This window comes from Sceloporus occidentalis, unplaced genomic scaffold, assembly GCF_023333645.1.
Source record: "Sceloporus occidentalis isolate IW3139 unplaced genomic scaffold, rSceOcc1.0.p SCAF_3, whole genome shotgun sequence".
NCBI classification, from domain to species: domain Eukaryota; kingdom Metazoa; phylum Chordata; class Lepidosauria; order Squamata; family Phrynosomatidae; genus Sceloporus; species Sceloporus occidentalis.
In genome coordinates, this window is record NW_028316983.1 from 162,304,933 (window position 1) to 162,331,664 (window position 26,732).

Below are 26,732 nucleotides of genomic sequence, written 5' to 3' on the forward strand. Positions count from 1 at the left end.
TAAAATGCCTAAAAGTGGGGACTCATGATCAATTGAAAAAATATAATTTGTTTAAAACACACACCCCTCTGTGCCCAAAATGTCAACTGATGAGAAAACTGACAGGCCTCCAGTGATCCTGGTTGAGCCATATCACTGTAAGCAAAATAGCTGTTCTTCCATGTTACCTTTTTTCATTGAACTGTATAAGCAGTATAAGCAGTATGTTGTAGTAACAACAACAACAACAACAACATATGTTTGAGGTCTGCAACCATCAATTTGTTCTGAAGGGCTAGAAGGAGGCTAGGACTAAGAGGAAGATTTCAAATGTCAGGCTTTTCAGTTAAGATAACCAGTTTGTATTATACATAAAGGCTAATGCTTGTTTGCCATTTAGCAATTCAAGAAAACAAACTAGAGGGCATCAGATTATGGCCTTTCCTCCCAATTATTCTTTTCATGCAAATGTTTGGGCATTCCTTTGATGAGAACCACATTCAAAGTATGGACCATGTAATACAAAAATCTGATCCCTCCACTCTTGATGCCTTTTCCATCTCATCAATATTTTATGACACAACAAAGTTTGTTCATGTAAAGACTGGGTAAGAGTTGTTTTGTGTAGGCATAGCAATTTCTCTATGGACTTGACCCCAAACATGGGGCTGTTAGATAATTTTATCTAATTGTATGCAAATCCACCAAATTATTGACTTTATTTCAAACTCCATTATGAAAGCGAAAATAGCAATAGCCTCTCTTGTTGTGACTCAGTGGCCTGTTACAGACAGCCAAAATAAAGCTGCTTCGAGTCACTTTGGAGGTATGGTATTTCAATGATACATGCGTCCTAAGAGTCCAAAGGCCGCACCAAAGCCACGCTCCAGTCCTAAGGACTGGAGTGCAGCTTTGGTGAAGTTTCCAGACTCTTAGGACTCATGCATCATTGAAATACCATACCTCCAAAGTGACTCGAAGCAGCTTTATTTTGGCTGTCTGTAACAGGCCACTAATAATGCAGTTTGAAAAGAACACACAGGGTTTGTGTAGTAGAATTTCCAGTTTAATAGTTGATGAGGTATTTGGTAGCATTGATGGAATCAGCCTTACCTAAGGAAAGGATTTTGGATTCGACAGAACATAAGGTGTGGAAGGCACCTTGGAGTCTGCTCCTATGGCATCCACCTCAGCTAGGGCAGTATTATCTAAATTTATTCTCTAATTGTACCTAACCCCAATGAAATTAAGCCATATGCTATGGGCAAAGATTTGTGATCACATTGGTACATATATCCACAACTACAGGGATTGTGATGTGGTCTGTTTATTCTGGGAGGAGGTTTTCAAAAATGAGAAGTATCTCTCATTTTTTGTCCTTGAGTGGCATGGAGAGGCATTATTATAGAAAGACCTACTCTTTTTTTCTGTTTGGCAGCCTGCAATGAAAATTAAGGAATATCGTTCCTTTCTAGACTGCAATGGAAAAGCAGGTTAAGCAAGTTCTCCTCAATGAAAAAATTTACGCAAACGCAGCAGATAAATACAGTTTCACAATAACAGAGAGCCTTTCTATTAAACATTTCTCTTTTTTTGCTTAAGTGACTTTTCCTTCTATTAGCAGAGCTGTGGAATGATATTGCAAGCTGATTTTATGATATGTGTATGGCATTTGTTAATATGACATAGATTTAGATTATGGGATAAATTGTTAAAGCTGCTATTCTTGTTTAATATTTATTATAAGTACTTATTGGAGCAATCTTTCTCACATTATTGTTGACGTGTATAATCTGAAATAAAACATTCAATTAAAAATGTAGCTACAGGAGCACCAATATGAGGAACTATGTTTGGTGGAGGGCAAGGCTTCTTAATGTTTTCAGTACCTCAAGTTAAGCAGTCCTTCCCATCCACAGTTCCACTGCTGATCTCCCCAATTGCTTTTTCTCTAAAGAAAAGCCAAGGGAAAGAAAAAAGTATAAATCATAAGTGTTTGAAGTTATATTGATGTAGACACCATCATTTCTTGTGGAAAGGATGGTTCAGGGAGTGTAGATTACCAGCATCATATACTTCCTCCCTTCAATATACGTATATTTGAGATCCTGAGGAAGTGACAATGTTCTGGGGAGGCCATTCTAGTTGCCATTTTGTTGGCATACCCTAACACCCCTCTAGCTGAACATGGTGTTGATATTTAATATCTAGTGTGGGGCAGGACTGGAAGTCGACCCAATATGCCTTTTGGGGGATCACAATAACCCAAAGAAGTTAAAAGACACCAGTGTTGGGGTCACTGATCTAGGACATGCCATCCCTAGATAGACCAAAAGGACAATCACCATGGCTTTATGCTAAACATAACACATTCCTCCTACCTGCTTATTTTGCATTAGGAAAGAAACGAAGACAACAGAGGAACAGATCTGTCAAACTGGCAGAGACTAAAACCTTGTTTTCCCTCTTTGAAGTTCCTAAGGCCTGTTACAGACTGCCAAAATAAAGCTGCTTCGGGTCTCTTTGGAGGTATGCTGTTTAAATGATGCATGGGTCCTAAGAATCTGGAAGCTGCACCAAAAGCTGCACTCCGGTGCTTAGGAATGGAGTGTGGCTTTGGTGCGACCTCCGGACTCTTAGGACCCAGGCATCATTTAAATAGCATACCTCCAAAGAGACCCGAAGCAGCTTTATTTTGGCAGTCTGTAACAGGCCTAAATCTTTCCTGCCTATTTGATCAGCAAAGGTTTGTTTCAGATCACATCAGTGCATTGACAACGTGGTGCTAAAAATCAATATGTGATTTTCCAGGGAAAAAAACATTAAAGCTTTTCCTATGCCTTTTTGGGTATACAAACACTGCCTTGAGGACAGGAAAGAGGTATAAAAACCCCTAGCCTGAGCCATCTTTTAAAACCTTTTATGGGTGTACCCAAATCTCTATCCAAGTCTCCAGCATTTTTCTGTTTACTTTTTCTATGTGCGCCCTTGGATGCTGCTCTGATCTTCAGGATACACTTTCTTAATGTTCCCTTGGCTGTTGTCTTGAATTTTTGATTCTCCCCCCCCCCCCCCAAACATTTCCTTTTTATTGACATCCCCCTGGCTTCCTTTCTAGTTTTTCTGTGGACCTCCCTCTGCTGGACCAGCAATTATTCTCCACTTAACCCTTAACTGTCCTCTATCCAAGTTTCAACTCTCCTTTCAGTGGCCTTGAGTGAAAAGGAGATATTGTGCACCTCTTTACACAAATATGTAAAAATCACACCATGGTGTAATCAGGAGTTGCAGGTGAAATGCCCCAACACAGTACCAGCTTATGGTTAAATGTAATAAATAGATTTTATTTTAACAAAATATTGCTTTTTTAAAATGGCAAGTACGGATCTCTGATGGCTTTTCAAAATGGTAGAGTGGAATAAACATGGCATTAAAAGTGTAAGGATTCATTGTACTTAATTAGCTTTTAATTATGCCCTTCACTGCAACAAATTAGGCTGGCTGCATGAACATTAAAATTACATTAACCTTTAATTCAATTTTCTGCTCCATATTGCAATCTAATATACTTTTTATTCTTCAGTCAGCAAAAAAGTGACTCTATATGTATTTTTCAGCCTTGGGCACAATTTTGTATTATAGAGGAAGGAACTACCTCCCCCAAGATGTATTTCTTTACATTGTGAATGGTGTTCTTTTAAAATAGTATTTTTAAAAACAATTATTTTGTGACCTGTTACAGGAAATAATTTAATACATTCCATCTTGCTTTATTTTTTTGCAGACTATTACCTTAAAACACCTTGGACAGGCTACTTGATAATATATTCTTCTACCATTTAAAAAACTGAATTGTCAGCTGTATATTCTTAGGCCATGTTTTGTAAACTTAACCAGAAAAATAAAGGAGTTTTCCAGCAGTTGTAAGCTTTTTAAACCTTAAAATTAAAAGTGTATTTTTTTAAAAAAAATTATGGATAGGGATCGCTCACATAAAATGCCAAGATGTCATGTTTCATCATGAAACATCTATGTTTATTTGGGTTTAAATAGATTATAAACGTAATTTTCAAATGGGGTGTCTGTGTGTAGTGCTACAACCCCAGCATTTAAAGAGATGGGTTGGTTGCCTTACTGCTTATGTGTTGCTGGGTAACCCTAGTCATTTTCAAATAGGAAGCAAGTAATTTTCAAATGGGAGGCTGAAGCACTAGCTTCATTTAAAAACTAGGGCAAATATCTGGTAGTTTACGCTGACATGCTTGATTTTTGATTAAATAGCTGTTGAAGGGGGATGCCACAAGCTGGAGATCATGATGTTAAGGAAGGTAGATTTAACTCTTTGCACTGTCCATGATCTTGATCTGAATGCATTCATTTTGCCACTGTTGTCTCAATTGGAGGAAATTTTCTATTGGCATCAATTTCTTCCTATTGAAAGTGGCAGGAATTCTGGTGAAGTGCCAGGATTTCTGGTGAAGAATTTAGTAGAATCATCATCATCATCATCATCATCATCATTTATTTATATCCGGAACTTCAGCCAAAAGGCTATAGAATGGCTTACCCATCCAGCTAAGATTCCCTTGTGCAATCTATTTTTATAGGATGAGCTGTATGACAAATTGCATGTCTAGTTTAGCTCTTGGTTAGAAAGTGGTTAATATTATGCATGGCTTGGTGCAAATCACTATCTTTTGAGTCATCTTTCTTATCTAGCAAAAATTCTGTCCTTCAGATAAGGCCCAATACTAAAGCTTTCTGTATGATAGGCTGTTTCTATGTGTGTATTCTTTGAAGCTTCTATATCAAGTATCTATGAGAATGCAACCCCTGCATACTAGAATTCTTTTCATCTAGGTGGGCATAGCAATGGCCAACATGGCATTACTTAAAACATACTCAGAATGGAGTAATACAGAGAAGAGTATGATGGAATGTCTTAAGACATCACATGATACTGAGTGGTGATTATGAAGTCCTCTTTAAGGGTACTAACTTGTGCTTTGTTTGTGTTATAATTTCATTTTATTTTTGCTTGTGACCTGTAAAATACTGTTACTAAAACAGATCTGAAACAAATATTTAGAATCAACATGTTACAACATAGACATGGTCCCATCTGGTGAAGTCATTCTTTGTATGGATTTCCCACACCACAAGAATTAAGCTTTTGCCAGTCAGGCTGAACTTCCCCACAAATCTAGTGTGTCTGGCTACTTTGGGAGTTCTAATCTCCCTTTTGCCAAGGGTTCTTCCTTTCAGTCCATCTCCAAGGAGGAAAAAGTGGAATAAAAGAAAGGATTTTAATACCCAAAGCTCAGAAACCCAAATATAAAAAAGAGTTTATTGGGAGGGAGGAAACATCCACATAAATACAAATAATTCCAAATAAAATCACTGAAGTAAATCTAATGTAAGCAGTTTGCATGTTACCAACTTGGTGGTGGTTGGGTTATGGAGAGCATTCAGAACTGGTTGAAGGAAGGATGGTTTGAGAGACAGTGTCTCAACTTCTGATAAGATGCTATATTAGAAACACAATGGAGAACAAGCAAACTTTAATGGGAACCGAGTTCAGTAGAAACTGGCTCCTCAATAGATACTGTAAGTTGTTTCTCCAATAATGTGATAACTTCCTTTTCTAACATCAGTAGTCTAGCCAGCAAATCAGAGAATTATTAAGTGGCTGGACCTATCTTCTTAATGACTCCGCATTTGAATTATATAAGAGCTGGTCAATTCTAACTGGGTACACCATTGTGCAAACGAGTTTAAGTTGTGAATGTCTATTGGGTAACAAAAAGGCAAGATAAAGGCTAGATGGATGAGAGAGGAAGGTCAGATGGAGAGGGAGGATAGAGCTTCCAGGGCAGATTATACTCATACCAGGGAATGGTTCTTTTTAAAATAAGAGCGAAAGTATAGTACTTACATTGACCCGTGGATAAATCAACTCAGCTTTTTTGGGTCAACATTTTGACCTAAACTTATAGACTTATACATGAGTATATAAAGTATTTCCTATGCAAAGCAATCTTGGAGCGCCTTTGTACTAACTGAGCAAAATAAATTATAAGCATAATGCTTCATAGACTTGGGACTTTATCACATGAGCCTCGGTCCCACTTCCGTCTTGCCACAATCACATTATTTAAAAATCCCCCCAAACATACACTTTTCCTGAATAATGCGATGGGTTTTTTTGCACCATTGAGGGTCCCCACTGGATCTCTTCCACATTCTCCCTTAACCCTGCCCTCTCTGCTTCTTCCTCCTCCTTCATGCCAAAGAAAGAATAACTGTCTCCTCGTGAGTAAACAGCCATTCCTTCTTGGGCAGGCTGGGGGATATGCAAAAAAGCCTGTTCTGGAACAGGGAAGGGGAGAGGGAGGGAGGAGTGGACACTTACCCATTTGACTACCCAATATCTGAACAGCCATGCAGGAAATTACTGGACTTGAGCAGCACATTTGGGACCTTATTGATGGGTGTTTCCCACCAGTGAAAAGGGGTGCTTTAAGAGCAAAGAAGTGACAGAATGGTTATGACGTTATGCATTGAGTATTGCCAAAGGTGCTATTCTCCAAATTTAACAGGAGATTTAAAGGCTTGTGTGATCAAGTCCCAATTCATGCAGTGACTTGGCTAATGTATTTTTATCTTGTTTACATTATGCATTGGTTTTGATTTGGAATTGTCTGCATCATTTATATTGCTTTATCTGTTTGTTGCTCTGAAAGCTCATAAGAGGGTTGGATAAAAATAGAGTGGGACCTTGGTATGTGCTGAACTTTGGTTCCAGGACCCTCCACGGACACCAAAATCCGTGGATGCTTAAGTCCCATTAAATATAATGGCACTGTAAAATAGTATCCCTTATTATAAAGTGGCAAAAGCAAGGTTTCCTTTTGGGAATATGCTTATTTATTTATTCACAGACAAATGGCCCTCCATCCACAGAGTCTTTCCATGGATTCAACCATCAGTGGCTTGAATATGAATAAAAAAATCTGTGGATGGAGGGCAATTTGTATGTGAATAAATAAACAGCCTATTATCTTAAATCCTAAATGAATGCTCTTAAAGCAAGTATTCAAAACAGACAACACTGTCTTCTTCACAAGATTGCTGTAAGAGTGAAAGGTAAAATTCAATGCATTTTGTACGTAGTGTATGTGAAACTGATGAAATGATAATAATTAGGGGTTGTCTAGTCTTACCCTAGCCTTTGTTGGACTGTTCCATGAGGGGGAAGAAAATGCTTTGGTTGACATATGTGAAAATATGCATAACGGTTACTAGGAAATTCCTGCCTCAACAGGTATTCACAAACATGAGGTATTCAGGAGAGTCAGTTGCCTGGAACGCCTTGTTCTCCCAAGCAAGCAATTAGCTGAGTATAAAAGGAACATTGATTAGAGATGTCACTTCAGAAAAAAAGTGTCGTGTAAACCATGGAAGGCAACTGATTGATTTGTTATATTTTTATCCTTCTTGGTCTTCTGTATAATCATGATGGCACCAACTTGTTTTTCATTCACACCATCTTTACAAAACAAGTTAAGCTTAAAGAGTTACATACTGGAGGCTATTCAATGAATATAATGCGTGCATTTTCAGCACTCAACACCAAATGCAACCACTTAGTCCCTTCACCTTGTTTTATTTATCTGAAGCATTTTTACCAGCTCTTCATCTGTAAAAGGCTCCCAGGGCTTTTACAAAGATCAGTAATTACATGATCTGTGTTCCCAGGCTCACAGTTTAAAAGTCATGAAATAAAATGAAAAGGGATGGGAAGAGAGCAAACCCAGGTACTAGATCTTAATTGCATTGGCTTTCTTTTCAAAGTAACAAATCCTTAGCATGCTAAGAAAAGAAGTGAACAGCTCCATGTTGTCAGATGACTACTATTTTCTGACATGGTATTTAGAATCAGAAACATGCTGTCAGCAGAGATCAGCAGAAGGTAGATCTGGATGGTTGCAGCAGACTGGCAAGGTTTTCTGAAATGTTGAATAATAAGCAGCAACAAAATGAGAGTTCTGGTAGTCAAAACCAGTTCTTGGGCTAAGAATCCTTCGATTCTGTGTACATACTGTCCACCTGTCCCTGTTTGGCAGGAACAGACCCACTTAATCTTCTGTCATCCTATTATTTCAACTGGTTTTTAAATTACCCAGTTTATCTTTCTTCATCTCATTTTCTTCTTTGTCTCTTGCTTACTTATGGTGAAGTGTGTTCAAAGTGCAAAAATAGCTTGCACTGTTATTTTAGCAGGTGGAAGATGTGAAGAGGAGCCAGAATTTGGCCCTTCTTGGTGCATTCAGACAAGAGCAAACTGCTGTAACTTCTCCTGGTTTGTGTGTTCTTCCTCAATAACTTTTGCCAGGACTTCTGCCTTCTGGGGGCAGGACTTCCCCAAAGACAACTAAAGACATGGGAGGGTGGAGGGAACAGGTCCTCTTCCCTGCCCTCCCAAACCTTTAGCTGTCTCTGTTCCTCCTCTTCTCACGTTCTGCTTGCCCTCAGAAATGGCTTTGCGTGCCTGAGAGGGCACATGTACCATAGGTTCGCTACCATAACCCTAAAGGCGCTAGCTCCTTTCTGATCTTGGAGGCTAAGCATGATCAGCCCTGGTTAGTACTGGGATGGGAGACCGCAAATGAATGCCAGGTGCTGCAGGCTATATTTTAGAGGAAGGAACTGGCAAAACTACCTGAGTATTTCTTGGCTAAGAAACTCCCATGAAATTGATAAGGTTGGCATAAGTTGACAGCACATACACAGTCTATATGTCAGAAACTATTTGAAAGCACATTAATGGCAATAATAAAGAATACTGGTGACTATTCAAACTAAATTTGGAAGGGTGATATATTTTGTGGTAGTACTCCTGAAAAACAAAGACTGCCACTAGTTTAGATCAACACTTTGGGAATGGTACAGGACTAATTATTCAACCCATCTGAAATGTGGTTCTCAAGGAAGAGTTCTGTGAATACATTTGACTACCAAAAATACAAATAAATGGGCCCTGGAACAAATCAAGCTTCACTTTTCCCTAGGACTTTATCACACGGAGGCAAAGTGGAGGCAAATTGGTTAAATACCGTGCAAAAACAGGATTTGCATTTGGATTAATGTCACGTTATTTCTTATCGAAGTAAATGTCGTCTGAAAAACTACCCGCTTTTGCGGGTCATTTCCAATGTCTGTTCGGGTTAACCTTGAACTTCATGTGAAAAACAACCCGCTTTTGCGGGATTTTTTTCACTTTAAATCAAGTTTCTGCATGGGATCTGTCCTGTTTGATAAACTCCCTAGAAGCCAAAATGATCAACCTGAGCCTGTCGTACGTTGGACATATCGTGATGACAAGACTCATTAGAAAAGACCAAAATGCTCAGTAAAGTGGAAGGCAGTAGGAAAGAGGAAGACTGATTGATTCAGTCAAGGAAGATCTGAGTAGGGCTGTTAATGACAGGAGATCTTGGAGGTCTGTTATTCATTGGGTGACCATAAATCAAGGCCAACGTGGTGGAAGTTAGCAACAATAACTTATACTAAAGGCAGCTTTGGTTTCCAAGCAGTCTCCCAAATGGATGATACCTTCCACCTTCATAAAATATGTTCTGCCCACAGCATTAGCCAGAAATCCTTCTTTCTGGTCATCCACAGCCTTCATTTTTGGCCCACAGGTACCTCCAATGGAGTGGATAACAAAAGCCTACAAAATTGAGGGTCACAAAACCTTTTTTTAAAGTTTATTTTTTAAAAAATATACTATATTACAGTGTTATAGTTTATCGTCTACTGATTATATGTGTCAGATGTTCCACCCTTTGGTAAAAAGGGTGTTATAAATAAATGTCGTTGTTATTGTTATGCTAATTTTATAAGAATTTGACTTTCTAAATTTTTAAAAAATGACCTTAGATTTGCTCCATCATGTACAGTTTCTTCACAACTCGCTTTAACGTTTCCATGTCGGAATATATGAGTGAATGAAATGATCCTGCAAAGAGTAAGAAAGAGGGTTAAAATCTTTTAACAGACTTTGAAAACACTTTGTCTGAATACAAATTAAAAGTTTTTTTCATTGCAAGCCTTTATAACCTACTCCGCATCACAACATTGTAGTACTATTTTCTAGTTTAATTGGCATGGTAACATCCTGTGGCAGTATTGACTGCTGCCACATGGCAGAATTAATGGACTTTGACGCCGCTTTAATTGCCGTGGCTCAATACTATGGAATCCTGGGATCTGTAGCTTGTTGTGGCAAAGCCGCTCTCTGGTTTCTTCTCGTTGTTGTTAACTGCCCTCAAATCAACACTGACTCATGGCGACCCTGTGAATGAGACATCTCCAGGACCCCCGTCTTCCACTTCTCTACTTAGGCCCTATAAATTCATACCCGTGGCCTCCTTTATAGAGTCCATCCATCCAGCATTCGGTCCTCCTCTCTTTCTATATGCCTCCACCTTTCCTAGCATTGTTGTAAGCCGCCTTGAGTCCCTGTACTGGGAGGAAGGCGAGGTGTTAATAATAATAACAACAACAACAATGCCTTTTTCACTGATTCATGCCTTCTCATGATGTGGCCAAAGTACGACAGCCTCAGTTTTGTCATCTTGGGCCCAGAACACACTGCAGAAATAATCCAGTTTGAGACCGTTTTAACTGCCTTGGCACAAAGCTTGGGAATCCTGGGAACTGTAGTTTTGTGAGACATTTAGCTTTCGCCATCAGAGAGAGAGAGAGAGAGCTCTGGTGCCACAAATAAGCTACATTTCCCAGGATTCCCTAGCGCTCAGCCAGGGCAGTTAAAGCGGTCTCAAACTGGGTTATTTCTGCAGCGTGTTTTGGACCTTGGTTTCCAGGGCGAGTGGTGGTTTGATCTGTTCGAGGACCCATTTGTTTGTGTTTTTGTCTGTCTATGGGACCCTCAGCACTCTTCTCCAGCACTGCATCTCAAATGGCTGGGTTTTCCTCCTATCCACTGCTTAGCTCTCACAGAGATGTCCTGAAACAGCCAAGGAGGACAAGGCACTGCAAAATGCAGGACATCCAAGGGAAAAAATGTAGGACTTGACCACAGGAAAGCTAAGAAACACTCATACAAATGCCAATCCCTGCTTCTTAGCCATGCTCAAAATGCCTGGTTTACCCTACTCTCACATCCCCTATGAGGATGTGGCTCACAAAACTACAAATCCCAGAATCCCACAGCAGTTCAACACACTACACTCCTCCCAGTCCCTTTAAGTGAGGGCAGCCAGAGGTACTGGCGGAAGCGCTTCCCCAGCAGCAGCTACCGCGCGTGCGTACACTTGGCCCCTCCCCGCTCGCTTCCTTCCCTCCCACCCACTGCTTGCGAATGAGTGACGTCCAGGTCCCGCCTCCTCCTTCCCCTCATTGGCCGGCTCGTGCTTCCTCTCTCAGCGGCCGGCGCGCGCTCGTGGGGAAAAAAGAAGAGAGAGCATGTTCGTGCCGCTGAGGTGGCTCCGCGAGTCTCCCCGCCACCTGCTGGTGTGCGAGAGGAGCCACGTGACGCACGAGCGCTCCCGCCACGCGGCGCACGTGCGAGGCCACGCCTTCAACTGCCAGGTGAGCGCGAGGCGGCTGGGAGGGGGCGGGGCATCCTGACTCAGTCCTAGGGAATGTTGGGAATTGTAGTTTATTGTGGCAGAGAAGGCTACATGCCTCACACAAAACTACACTTATATCCCACAGAATTCCCTAGCACTGAGCCAGGGCAGTTAAAGTGGTCCCCAAAGTGGATTTTTATTCCTGAAGTGTTTTTTGGACCACTGTTTCACCCTTCACACTTTTGTTTGGGGATAACCCTGTTGTTGTTGTTGTTGTTGTTGTTGTTGTTGTGTGGCGACCCTGCCATGGGGTTTTCTTGGCAAGTTCCTTCAGAGAGGGGTTGCCATGGCCATCCTCTGAGGGACTGTGTGATAACAAGTACAATGACATCCAGAATGCACAGTAACACCCAAAATGCCTTTATGGGGCTAACACAAAATGCACAAAATACCTGATGCGAGCTTTTGAAGCTCCTCAGGCAACAGGCGTTAAGGATGATATGGGGCAGAGGGGGTAATAAAAATAGGAGGCGGGAAGGCTGTGTGGACTGGTCCATATAGGTCCATATAAGGGCAGAAGACCCATTATGGAACCCCTTTGAGTCTGGGAGAGAGGATGCTTTCGTCTGTGGTATCCACTAATATTCTATGTGATATTTCATTTTAAACATTTTGCATTTTTTAAAGCTGGATGTTCTCAGAGGAGCGTCTTAAAAAGGTTTTTTACAGTCAGTTTTATCGATGAGCAGAATACCTTATACTAACCCCAATGTTCTCTGAATAGGTGTCCTTGTTGATCCCTGAATGTGGAGTACTTCCAGAAGTACTAAAAAACGCCGTTGGAGATGTTGGGGAATACTACCTGGTGAAGAAATTGCCACTTCATGAGCTAGTAACAGAGGAGTTTATTGATACCTTTGTGAAGAAAGGTAAGAGAGAAATGAAATGTGTTCATGACTGTAAGTAATTTATCGTAAGGAAAAATGCTGAAAGATTTGGAAGACAAATACAGCAGTGTATAGGAGAGATCTATAGTTCTCCACCTTGTTTTCTTTCTAGCAAAAACATGGCCACAGCTCCAACATTTTTTACTCTACAGTGTATTTGTCCTAAAACACAGAAACACTGTGATCTGAGATCACATTTAATGCTTGGAGACATTACCTTCACAATTTATGGGAAAACCCCAGTTGATTTTCTGGAGTCATATTCAGTGGAGCTGAAGACCTGCAGTGTAAAAAGAGTATTCAAGAACAATGCTTCAGAAACTGGAAAGGGATTTCTTCCTTCAAAGTTGAAAACTGGGAAGTTTTAGTCCATCCCTACCCACAATTACATTTTGCAGCTTAATTACAAACAACTATTATGTGTGGGTTTTCTTTTACATTTAAAAAAAAGTAAACATCCTTTTTCATATAATGTAAATTATGCACAAAGAAGTTCAAGGAGTGCATTTGCCTGAATGCCTGCCTAAGATTGCTGATTTATTTAATTAGAGACACAATAATGTACAGCAATTAAGCAACTGTATCAGTCCACATGCTTGGGACCCAACATTTATAAAGCCTAGAAGCTTACTGGCTTTAAATTGTACTGAGCCATTGTTTTCTGACTGTTGGAGATTGTGAGACTGTGTGACTTCAGTCAGCCCTCCACATCCACAGATTTTTTTTATCCACGTATTCAAGCATCCACTGCTTGAAAATGTTGTTAAAAACATACATTTCAAAATGCAAGCCTTGATTTTGCCATTTTATGGAAGGGGCACCATTTTACTATGCCATTGTATATAATGGGACTACAGTGCTACCTCGGGTTACGAAATTAATTCGTTCCGCGGCGCCGTTCGTAACCCGATACATTTCGCAACCCGAAAAGGCTTTCCGTTAGCGCTGGAAAGCCGCTAGCCGCGCTTCGGATTTGAATTTCGCGCCGAAATGAATTTCGTAACCCGAAAAATCTTTCGTAACCCGGAACAGTTTTTTTCAATCTAACTTTTTCGTACCCCGGAAATTTCGTAACGCGATCAATTCGTATCCCGGGGTACCACTGTATATCCAGGGTCCTAGAACCAAACCCAAGCAGATAACCAAAGGCCCACTGTAGTCTGTCTTGTGATGTTTGGAGAAGTAACAATAGCATTCTTATGTATATTGTTTTCCTACAACAGTAATTTTATAGGAAATAAACCTGAGGCATATCCTCTTAAGGGAAATCAAACTTAAGTGAACTAGTGTCAGAAACTGTCCTGATAATAGCCACCTTGAAGAGGTTTCTAATAGGATATAATCATTAATAAACAGACAACTTAATCAGGGTGAAGAAACCCATTTGAAAATAGTTCCAGTGTAGTTTTACTTCCTCTGCCTCAAGAAAGATATGTCAACTTTGTGTTTTAGGTTCATGTTACGCTCTTACATATAATACAAGGATTGACCAAGACAATACTGCTGCTCTGCTACCAACAGGTAAGAAATTCTGTTCAAAGTCTTTAATCTTTTATAAATGTTACAATTCTAGAATACCAGTCCTTGAATTCAGCAGGACTAGCCAATGGTTCCTGAAAGCAGCAGGACAGGAAGGCAAGCATGACAGAGAGGGGCGGAAAGAGTTCAGTTCATATAATTATGTTGCACTGAAAATACTGTTATTTTAAATATTTTCCCCCATAGGCAAACTAATTATATCAGTGGACAAGGACACATATGAAGAACTTGGACTACAAGGCTGTCCTTCTCTTTATTCTTCTAAAAAACCAGTGAGATACAGTGAGTATTCACATGAATGGCATATGAATCACTGTTCTTTTCTTCCTACTTCCTTGATATGTTTTTTAAATGCAGTGTAGCCTATCCTGAACTTTTGAGATCTGGAACTTGAGTTGAGTTCAGCTTGAAATAAATAGTGTAGCCTCCTGCAAATGAAAAGTTTCCCTGATTCAGCCTGCCCTTGACCTCAAGTTGTGATTACTGCTCTTATACTTTATTTCCTTTTCTCCTTTAGGGAGTCAGTGCAGGGTTTTTTTCACCACTCCTTTCACCTTCAAAGTTTCCTTTCAGTAGTGTGTTGCTACCAGGACCTTTCCTCGAGTCCATAATCTTCTCCTTATGTGAACAAAAGCATACTATATTCTTATCGGCATTGAGAAAGGAAGAGCCATCATGGTATAGTGGTTGGAGCGTCGGAGTATATCTGGAGACCAGGGTTCAAATCCCTGCTCAGGCATAGAAACCCACTTAGGTGAACTTGGGCAAGTCACACTCTCTCACTCTCAGAGAAAACCCCCTCTGAACAAATCTTGCCAAGAAAATCCTATGGTTAGGGCTGCCATAAGTTGGAAACAAGTTGAAGACACACAACAAGTGAACAAGTACTAGGCAAGGTTGATGCAAATCAGAGTATATTTTATTTATTACATACTGTATATATACTCATGTATAATTCTAGAAATTTAGGTCAAAAAGATTGACCCAAAAACCCTGAGTCGACTTATACATGGCTCAATGTAAGTACTGTTCTGACCTCTTATTTAAAAAAGGAACCATTCTCTGGTGAAAGGCAAGAGCATAATCTGTCCTGGAAGCATTGGCCTCTCCCCCCCCCCCCCATTCTCTCATCCATCCAGCCTTTAGGGTGAACACAAACAGTTCTGTTTGTTGGAATTTTGTACGTTATTTGTTATCATTTTCCTTTGCTTTGTCCTTTACATCCTTTGTTATAGTCCCCTACATTTTAGCCTTGACTTATCCACAGGTCATATCAAAATCCACAATTTTGGTCCCAAAACCTGCCATCGACTTATACATAAAATCAACTTTTAGTCGAGTATATAATAAGTTACACGAGTCTCCTCATAATATTCAGTTGCAGTGAATAAAAGTACTCACCATTTTTACATAATATATTATTATACACTTCTGGATTATAATTTGGTTCTATAGTATTGTTTTCTCTTGCTCCCAGTCAACACAAAACTCTCACTCTCCCACATATTCCTTTTCTCACTAACACAACAGTCCTTCTCAACTACCTAATTTGTAGTCTGACTCTCCTTTGTCATACCATATTAACCATTCCTTTCCTCCTATTTTCTTAGGTAATCTTCTGTTACATGCAAATTCACACAACCTCTCAGCGATCCCTATATTATTCCTTGTTACTATAAAGCTCCTGTTTCTTTTTACCATATTAACATAAGACACTACTGTACAGCCTCCACATTACATCACAAATGCATCATCCTTCATGCTACAGTGCCCATCACACTCTGTTCATCTGGTTGGTTATCTGTTTTGATGCAGAGTACTAGGCTAGTCGTTCCCACCTACTGGGACAAGTAATTATTATATGAACTTCTACCAGCTTGTTCAGAGGTCAGTCTGTGGTGCAGATTTAGAATTTTAATGCCATGAATAACCTGTGCCCCAAATATCTCAAGGAATATCATGTATTCCTCATACTCATGTAATGATGCTAGAGCTGTAGGTTCTATTAGTGAGGCATTGTTCTAGATTCTTTCCTTCAGGGAGATAAAACAATAATCTTCCAAGAGCAGTGGTGGTTCAGTAGTTGAGTAAGGCTTTTATACATGTTCTTTTGTAGTCCAGTGAAAGTATCTTGATTTGGTCAGGGATTTGGAGAAATTAGGCAGTTCTCACTGTGGTTTTATCCAGGAAATTTAAAATGTTTTGTTTAGGTTTTTTGTGGACTTTATGAATGTTTTCGATTTGTATTTTTGATTTGTAAATTGCAAACAGTGGATAGCAGTCTGTAAATATTGTAAATAATATTCCTGCTGTATGCAATGTTAATATTTTTGATCACATGTATAACAATAATTAAAGTTGTAGTGTTTTTTTAAATAAAAAGAACATATTTTAGTTATCCAAGTAACTTGCTTCCATCAATATTTGTCTTTTTCTCTTAAATAGTTATTACTGTTGACCTAACTGATTCAGCCTTCGATCCTGATAGCAAGAAACGTAATAGAGTGATCTGGGCCTTGAAAGAAAAAATGCCGCTAGAGTTTGATTTCTTATTGGCTTGGCACTACACAGGTAATGGTGAGCTGATCATGAAAAGGCACTGTAAAAGACATGAAATCAGATATCATTCTGTTTCACATACTGTTTTCATGTATTTTAATTGTGTTTATCACCTGGAAGTTTATGCTAACACCTCCCTCCAGAAAGCATCTGTGAAGAGTGGTCGCTTTATATATGTTTGTTAAAAAATATGACATAACTTGATTTGGGAAAGGCATGTCTTCCTTTGGGGGTAGGATTATTCTTTGTTAAGAGGAATGCTGGTGTGATAGTGCATATACCACTATTTTTTAAGTGGGGTTACATATAGCCAAAAACACTGACTAGTTTTGAGAATGCAACAGATTAATAAGCTTAGATTTATTTTTAAAATTAGTAAGAGTATTCAAATGGAATCTTTTATCATGTCTTTTATTCTACAAGTCATCTTTTTGATATCGTTATTTTTGAAAAGGATGGATGACACATGGAGTACATTTAAATACATTTTGCACTTAATTTCCACTTATTCAGATGGGTTCTTGGATTCCCCCACCCTTTATTTTTTTCTTTCATGTAGTGAACATTTTGTAAATACGTTCCCTATCAAAGTTATATTTCATTCTGTTTAAACCTGTAATAATGATCATATACATTCTGTAAAAGCACCTCATTGAGAGCATCCTCTAGCTCTAAATAAAAATATCTGAAAATATCACTGCTTTTGTTTCTTAAAAGGAATGCCACAGCTTGGTGAACCAGGAGGAGGATAGGGTAGGAATTCATAGGTTTTCGGGAGAGCATAGATCAGGGGTGGGAATTGTGTGTTTCTTCAAATGCTGTTAGACTGCAACTCCTAGCATTCCATGTTGCTGGCTCTGCCAGCCAGGACTGTCAGAAATCATAATCCCAATCATGTCTGGAAAGCCACACAATTTCCTCTGCTGACATCGATAAACCATTTGCAAATAGATTTTATTGTTGTGCAGTTTTTCATCAAATCTATCTTTCTATTTCACATACAATTATAAAAGAATTAAAGTACTTAGAAACAAAACCTTGTTTTTGATGGTCCTTTTAAAAACATGAGTTTTTTTTAAAGGTTCAGAAGAATTAAGTTTGAAGTCATATTTCTCCAAAAACGAAGTGAAAGCCTATCAGCCAAAAATAACATTCAGCAGATTAAGAAATGTGCAGTGTCCAGTACTGGAGAATAATAGCCTGCAAGGAGAGCCAGAAGCAGCATGCAGTGCGCAGGATTTTTTCCAGTGGCTTGGTGCCGTTTTCACTCATGTTGGTTTGTAAGTATCTATCTTATACTTAAATATATAGCATCACTTAGCTTTATACTGGTTGTGCCATTTGTCTGTCTATGTGTGTGCATATGTGAGAGAAATCTTGTTGCCTGGTGCAGTGATTTTTAAAGCTGTATGGTAAAATGTTAATAATCATTCTGAGTGTCTAATGTTATCTCTTTGCAGAGAAAACACATCCTCTAGTTTCTTATCAACCTATTCATGTCCTCAGCCAAGCACACTGGTTGATCAAGCTTTGTTGTGTACAATAACTGGATTTATACTTCCAGAGAAGATAATTCACTTATTGGAACAAATATGGTAAGTGATTTGTCATAGAGGCTGACTCAGCATTTTGTAGCAATGTTTGGTGATTGAAGCTGCAATAATACTTAAACACAGCGCATAAACTTATTGAACATTCTGTGGAAACATGTATAGGGTTCTATTGCACATTTGTTTATATGTGGCCTAAATATGACATACCAATGGGCAATAGTCTCAATATTTTCAGCCCTTCCCATTCCTACCATTGCTACTGAAGAGAAAACTCCAAAGGGCTTCTCAGCCTTCTGGAACAGGTTTCTAAAGTCTTTACGGCATGTGAGAGGTTCTAGAAGGAAGAAGGATTGTATACTTCTTGTTTGTTCTCACAGCAAAAGCAATAGCAAGTACATTTCTATACTGCTTATCAGTGCACTTAAGTATTTCCTAAGTGGTTTACAACTGTAAGCTAATTGCCCCAACGAGCTGGGTACTCATTTTAGCGACCTCGGAAGGATGTAAGGCTGAGTCAACCCTGAGCTCCTGGTTGGTATTGAACTCACAACCTTGTGGTTTGTGACTGAGTGGCTGCAGTACAGGCATTAAGCCAATGCGCCACGAGGGTTAAATGCCTGGTGGCATTTGGATTCTGAGTGGAACTGATTTATTCCCTTTTATGTCCTGCTTTTATATCTCAGCTATGTCAAAGCAGTATTTGTTGTTCTTTTCCTTCTGATCATCATTTCCTTTTCTCTGATCATCATTTTATCCTCACTAGAATCGATGAGGTAGGTTAGGCTGAAAGATAATATCCAGATCCAAATATGTGTGAGCTCCCTTGTTGAGGAAGGATGTGCCTTGGGTCCTCTTAGTACAAGCCTCACATTTTGATTTGATGTAATTTGGGGGGTTTGGAATACAGTTTCTCTTTTTATTGTATATTCGATACAATTTTTGTGTAGTAATGAATTTATGTCTTTTTTATAATAATACTGCAAACTATTAGCCCAGAACTCTTTAGTAGTTGATTTCACATTATTACTACCATACAGTGAATAACTGGACAGACCAAAAGAAGTTAAACTCTCTTAGGACCAATTGATTTTAAATCAGAAAGATTTAACTGTGTACTTCTTCCACTGACGTCAATGTGGTTTAGATTGGCTAAAGTTCTGCACTTTTATTCCAAATGTTTAACTTAAATTGGAACACTTTACTTACAGATTATTTTCTTGACATCTATGCTCTGTATCTGATGCAGTTATTGTACTGATTTTTTTCTGAACTGAGCTACTGTGCTTCAGACCCCATATAGTCCTGTGGTCAGTAGAAGTGACAAAGGTTTAGCTAGAGCAAGAGAATATTACTATATCCTTATGAGTTTTTTAAAATGGTATTTTGCTTCTTTTTAAAAATTAATTCCTTATTTGAGTAACAAAACAGGACTACCATGTTAATTAAGCATTGTACAGTAATGTATAAAACCCTTCATAACTTATAAAGCAACTTTATAAATCCGGGTAGTTTCTGTATCTATTACTGTTAATCAAAAATTATGATTTTGGTTTATTAACAAGAAAGTCCTTTTTCCTATATGGCAAATGAATACCAAATATCCAGACCCAACCTTCGTTATTCTCCATCTCTGTGCATTCATAAGGGACACTTTCTGTCTTTGTACCCAGAGAACACATTTATTATTGCAGCTGTTTTTGTGTGACTGAGATGAATGAGTTAGTCACACTTAGCTTAAGTTTTCATATTGATTTCAGTGGGTTCTAAATGTGACTATGTACATGCTTTTGAATGAAGACTTTTGTATATTAGCATATCTGTAAGGCTTATATTTCAGTAAGTATGTATAGGATCAAGCTGCTTGACTTTAACATCTGTTGCAAAGCTACGTAGTATTCACTAACCATGCTTCTCTGTGTCTTTCTGCAGTTGTTATTTTCAAGAACCAAAGCTGGCTCACTGGGTTACTCTTACTGTGCATGGCTTTGCTGACAGCCCTGTTTCCTGGAGAGAAAGTGAACATAGCTTCCTAAAGGGGGGAGAGAATTTATACAACTTTGTAATTTTTAGGAGCTTGGATTACTGGATTCAAATGGCAGTAGGAGCATATGATGATTGTCCTTAAATAATTGACATTGAAACCATTAAAAGATGTTATATTAAGTAGGCTATGAGATATTTACTACCTGTCTGACCCAAATATAACTTAAGAAAAATGTTGATATAATGGTGTTTGAAAACTGATCTTAAAAGTTGTGTGCATAAGGTTTTTTATATTTTTGAAAATTATATGGTAGAGTAATAAACTAAGACTGCAAAAGAACGTGTTTTCAGAGTGATGGCAGCTCCATGAAACCATGGCCCTGCTATGCAGCTCTTTTTGTTTGTTAGTTTGTTTTGTGTGTACTGTATTTAAAAGCAAAAGACACATTTCACACTGGGCATAATTAGAAATAGAATTTTAAAAAAGAACTGTCTATCATACTGCCTTTCTACAAATTCATGATGTGAGTACTTGGAATATCATATTTGGAATATTGTGTATAGTTCTTGTCACTGCATTAGATTAAGCCTGATACTCAGTGTCAAGAGTATAGAAAAGGCAACAAAAATGATCATGGGCTAGAATAGCTCTATGAGTTATAACATTTGGGATTTTTAGCTTAGAAGAAAGGAGAATAAGAGGAGCCATAACAAAGATTTATGAATTATGCGTGGAGAAATTGAATAGAGAGAAACACAGTCTGTCTCATAATGTTGAATCCCAAGATAAACTTCAGAAGCTGAATTAAGACCAACAAGTACTTCTTTTTAGTTACACAGTGCATAATTAGACTATGGAATTCACTAACACAATAAGTACTTATATCTGCCGATATGGGTGGCTTCAAAAGGGATTTTACAAATTCATAGAGGATAAGGCTATACAGTATATTACCTCTGGTATCCAGTGCAGTATCCCTCTGAATATGTTTCTGGAAAACAGAAAGGAGGTGCATCTTATTCATCTTCTGTCCTGCTTGTGAGCATTGCATAAGAATCTAGTTGTCATTGTACTTAGAGAAGGTACGACTATATAGGATTTAGGACTCAACCAGCAGATTATGGCTAGAATCCTGTATAATCTATTTAGTTAAGTATACTGACTAATCTGTGCTCCAGTTGGCCACTTAATGGACCTCCTTCTTCCCATACAGCTAACGCTCGTTGTAGTAGGTTGGGGGGAGTTAGTATCACAGCAGTAATGCCATATCACTACACTTTTGGGAGAATAATAATTTTGGGCAAAAGATATGGCAACATGCTGAGGCCTTGTAGCTGAAAGCCACCTGTGAAATAACCTGACAAACTTTTGCTAGGTTAATTGGTAAAGATACATTATTGGAAGCAAACCAGGAAACAATAGCTACTGTGTGGGAAATAAGTCAGGATTTTTGACCAGCTTCAAATCATGGTTCAGTACTATCCTTGAAATATTAAAAAAACAGATTCAGACCAGCTAGTCTGCCACATTTCAGCTTACTGAGAAGCATACATACTGAGAAGAATCCTGAGTAACACTGGATTCAACAGTTGGATATGTACCTCCCTTGAATATTGCACTTTGCAAGAAAGGTCTTTAGCTACCTACACAAAATAAGTCGCTCAGCTGCAACAAAGACTTGATCAGTTGGGCCTGCTAAGATCAATGCAGCTGGAACTGCTCTACAAGTCTCTCCCTTAATTGCTATGCTAGGATCTTGATCCTTGCTTGCCAGTCAAGTTGAAGCCAGACAGGAAGGAAGTTAACACAGCTGTGGATGATGCCATGTATTTAATAAATTTGCTCTAAGAATGATGGTAGAATCAGGGGAAGGATTATACCTTTATTCAATTAGGCATGAATATAGTAGCAGCTCTAAAGCAGGCAAATATGCATTCCTGAAAAGATTTTGTTTATTGTACAGTGTGCAATACATAATACCCCTAATTATGCCCTTAGTATTCCTCTATCAGTATTTATAATTCTAAAAAATCAGCACATTTTTAAAAAGGTGATATACTCTGTAAACACAGTCTTACAAAGTTTTACAAAGGAAGTGCTTTTAAGAACTAATTCTAATACTGGTCAGGTGTGTTTTCAAAGTTTCCAAATTACTGTAATATGGAGCCCTCAAATTAATGTATATGTGTGTATGCATGGACTTTAGACTCAATGAAGAATGGGGAGCATTCTTTGTAAAGTCATTTTACAGCAAAGACTTCTCTTTCACTTTACTGTTTACATATAATTATTTGATGCAAAAAGAACAAGGCTACACATTAGCTCTGGGCAATTATAGACACAGGCACATCTTAACCAATTTATTTCTAGAAGGTGCATGGTTTTTTTCTGCCTTCCTAGACCAACAAGTATTGACTTTCTAGGAGCAGAGCTCCAGTTCTCAAATTACTAGGGTCCATGGGGTTCTGATGGGCTGAGCATAGGGGCCATTGTCTCTGCATATCTTTGCAGCATCCGCCAACCTCTACGGCAGGATTATCTACATAATCTCTGATAACAGTATTTCCATCTATGGCCCAGCTGGAACATGACAACAGAGATGACAACAAAGTTTTATCTGGGATCCAGACATGTCATTTTGTGAACCTAAAATAGTTGCCAATTCTAAATGTGTGATGTTTTCAGACTAGCACTTGCCACAGCTGCCTGGCATGCTAGCATAGTCCATGTTGGCACTAACAACTTGGCCTAGGTGTGATGCTGTTGATCTCTGTATAGATAAATGCTTTGTTTCTGTACACTTGATGGATCTAATTGATCTTGAGCTTTGTGGATACTTAAATGTTAACCTTTCTAATTTCTGATACAGAAATAAGCCGCATTAAAAATATTTGAGAAGGAAGAAGGCGTAGAGAGGTGGAGTTGGACATATTTCTGGCAGAGCGCCACAGAAAACAACAGAGCTAAAATGGAATCTTTTAAATCCTTTATAAACCATTTTAATCTGTACAGCTGTTTGCTGCCTCTCTTGAGAAACATGCACACTTCAAACCTGAGAAGAATACCAGCAAATACTTTTCCTCAAATCATTCCACTGGACTTTTAAAAATGTTGTATTTAACACCTCTTATATGTGGGGCTGAAGGATGAAATGCTGTCACTATCTGCTAGAGTTTTGTGGAAGAGAGGTACATTTCTCACTTGAAATATACCCATCAATTCCTTTGAATTGCCAGCATTATAGTAAATGAAACCAGCAAATCGTATACATAAATTAAAAGCAAATAGAGATTTACATTACCTGGTGCTCACTAACTGATTGTAGGTTAACTAGCAGGTTCTACCTGATTACAGTATTTGTAAAATGGCTAGAAGACAACCTTATAGCACACACAACAGACCTGTGAGGGATCCTTTAAATCATCTTAAATTGAAAAGATACTGAGCACTTAAAGGAAGATGGTTGTTGAAGGCATGTGGATCTAAAAGCATTTGAGAGGATTTAAATTATGAATTAGATACATACCACCACACTCTTGAAAGCCTCATCATGGTCTGAAATGCTGTGCTTTATTTATAATTATATCCTCTGAACACAGTGCCAACTGTGCTCTGAATCTGGCACCTGCTGTTGTAATTAGCTTTTCTGGAATGGTTTGTAAGGTGCCCTGGCCAAAGGATTATGCTTCTTTCTTTCCCTTAGTGGCATAATCTAGCACTGTTTCTTTTCCAGTTTTCCATCCATCGATCCTTTTCTACAAACTCACTAACACAAGGCAAAGGATGAAATCTAATTTCAGTAAATTAAAAAAAAAAATCAAGAACCTCTGAGAGTGTATTGTAGCAACAAATACTTTTCTTTCAAGAAGGACTTCTCCAAAGCAGATGAACCCCAAATTTTCATCCTACTTTTTTTTTAACTCTATGGAGACTGGAACCTTTCCATTAAGAGTTCCCACTGTATAGTGCTGATGCTGACAAAAGTGCAATCTACTAGCTTATCATAGGTGACAATATAGCTGTGTTATGACTAGAGAGTAAAGTGAGAGTTACAGTGGGTACACATTTATGTAGTTGCTTGGTTTAAACTCCAAACTCTCTTTCATGCCTTCATATTTTTGAAGCCTGATCACTAGGAAAATCCACTTCAGGTGATTTGGACTCCTACAGTTACCGCTATAATCTCTTGCCACTTTTGGGCACCTCCAATTTTGAAGCAACTGCACAACAGTGATAATGTCTTGGTCAAAGACTAAAGCTGAATGCTTGAATGCTGGTTCTCCATTTAGTACAGGCACCATGCCATTAAAGGCTGCCACATGGCTCTCATTTCTGAAATGACCTTGCAATATACCCTCACGGAGCTGAGTACAGAAAACTATTTGAATACCTTTGCTTCAGAAAATGAACTTCTCTCAGAGTGAAAAGTACACGTTAGATCAGCAAATAGATGCTGATTTCCCAAGGATCTGGGGGGGGGGGGGTGTTCATATGTTCTTGGTTTTCATATGTTCTGGAGTCCTAAATAGTTTCAGTGTTGCATACAGTCCAGTCTGTTGCTGTCTTTGTGTGCCATCATGATAATGTAAGTTAGTGTCTGTTACCAGTAGGCATGGGAAATAAATGTATGGGATTCGTATATTCATACAGAAATACTAATTTAACACCTTGCAGTGGCTTAGTGGTTAAGACACCAATTCTGATGATCAGCAGGTTGGCAGTTTGAGGCCCAGGTGCTGCATGATGGGGTGAGCTTCTGTCAGTAGTCCCACCTTCTGCCAGCCTAGCAGTTTGAAAGAATGCAAATGCAAGTAGATAAATACTGTAGGTACCACTTCAGTGGGAAGGCAACAGCATTCAGTGCAGTCATGTTGGCCACATGGCCACTGGAGTTGTCTTCAGACAATGCTGGCTCTTTGGCTTAGTAACGGAGATGAGCACCGCCCCTACAGTCGGTTACGACTAGACATTCATGTCAAGGGGACTACCTTTACCTTTTTTTTTACTTTTTAACTACATAGTACACCTTGCCTTGGAATGTCATACACTTGTAAGACTTGTGATACATTTCAGAGTGAAAATAGATGCAAAACCATAGTCAAGACCTGGGGGAGTCGGTAGCACAAGTTCTGCTTGGGAAGAACTACATCACATTGCCTCTCCCGCAGTGCTCTCTCTTGTGGAGGTCTCCCTTCATGGCCATGAGTGGCCAGTGGAGAGTAGAGGACATAAGAGAAATGCCTGGCTCTCTCCGTATTGTCAGAGGCAGAAAAACAAATATCCTCTGGGACCTCTGGTGGACCCCTGGGAGGACATGAAGGATGTCTTTGTCATTCTGTGTGCTGTGCGGGAGTGGATAAACAATTAGAAGCTGCCTTGCATGAGGGAGAGGAAGCAATGGAATTACTGAATATCTTCTTCCATGGTGCTCCAAAAATTACCTATGTGAGTATTTTATCTGTGTGCTTCACCAACAGGAGTCTGGATAGAGTCTTTCAGGGGCTCTGATCTTGAGCCATATGGGTCATTATCAGCACTTTGAACTGTGTCCAGAAATGAACCACTAACTAGTAAAGTGTCAAAACAAGGAGTGTTTGTTTTTCTTGCAGCCATCTGGCCATAGCATCTTGAACACACTGAGGATCCCAAACACTCCAAAGGCAGCCCCACATGGAGCGCATTATGGTTATTCAAACAGAATGTAGCCAAGGCATGTGTCATCATGGGCAGATCAGACAGCTCAAGGAAAGATCACAGCTGGTATATAAGCTTTAATTCTGCAAATGCCCTCAGAGTCTTGGCCACCTTAGAAACCTGGGCACTCAGATTGAAGGCTAAGTCTAGGATCATTTCTGATTTGCCTGGTTTAAGATTCAATGAGTTCACTTCCATCCAGTCCATTACTGACACTAGACACTGGTTGAGTAGTGAAACAACTTCCTTGAAAGTAGTAAGAAGAAAGTTTGGGATGTCATTACCCTACTGGTGGCACTGAATTCGAGAACTTCAGACTACCTTTCCTGGTTATTTCATATATATATATATATATATATATATATGTATATATATATATGTATTCAAGAGTATGAAGGGTCCTGCAAGACCCTTCAGGCCAACAGCCAGGGCATTGAACAGGTATCCCTCAGCTCCACCTTCTGAACTTGCCCTTTCAATAAAGAATGCAGCAGCAATTGTAAAATTATATCTATAAGTCCCATCCCAAAGAGGAAACTCAGAGAGATGTCATTGTTTTGTTTTGTAATAATATGTGTATTACACCAACTGATCTATAGAATCAGTACAAACTCCAACTGACATATAACCTCATTAACAATTAACATGTAACACGTATAGACAAAACTTAAGAAAGCCACAAACATAAACAACTGACTTCCACTTCTTTCATTGGCCGGTTCACAGTTTGTATATGATAATTCCTTTTGATTTGTCTAAGTTTGAAGCCAACACTTTACTTCTTGAGTCACTGGAATTACCTGTCAGCAGTAACTAGAAAGAGAGACATTCTCAATAGCCAACTCACATTTACCTTTCTTTTCCTTCATATGCCATAACT

The 26,732-nt window shown here is 38.9% G+C and overlaps 1 protein-coding gene across 2 annotated transcripts; it reads left to right on the top strand.

The window, feature by feature from the left end:
- The first annotated feature begins 11,454 nt into the window (after nucleotides 1-11,454).
- On the top strand, nucleotides 11,455-23,253 carry LOC149317025 (ribonuclease P protein subunit p40-like). Of its 2 annotated transcripts, none has more exons than XM_089518805.1 (8): nucleotides 11,455-11,595; nucleotides 12,361-12,505; nucleotides 13,976-14,044; nucleotides 14,249-14,344; nucleotides 16,508-16,633; nucleotides 17,703-17,901; nucleotides 18,082-18,216; nucleotides 23,028-23,253. In XM_089518805.1, coding segments are annotated over exons 1-8 (897 nt in total). In that variant the 5' UTR covers nucleotides 11,455-11,469; the 3' UTR covers nucleotides 23,029-23,253. The 2 variants fall into 2 exon arrangements, with proteins under 2 accessions (XP_089374931.1, XP_089374930.1); XM_089518804.1 differs by lacking the exon at nucleotides 23,028-23,253 and adding an exon at nucleotides 20,104-20,441.
- The last annotated feature ends 3,479 nt before the right edge of the window (nucleotides 23,254-26,732 follow it).

Coding starts and splice junctions, on each gene's coding strand:
- LOC149317025 (XM_089518804.1), top strand. CDS start 11,470: ATGTTCGTGCCGCTGAGGTGGCTCCGCGAGTCTCCCCGCCACCTGCTG. Junction 16,634..17,702: donor ATTGGCTTGGCACTACACAG/GTAATGGTGAGC, acceptor TTTTTTTTAAAG/GTTCAGAAGAATTAAGTTTG. Junction 18,217..20,103: donor CACTTATTGGAACAAATATG/GTAAGTGATTTG, acceptor GTCTTTCTGCAG/TTGTTATTTTCAAGAACCAA.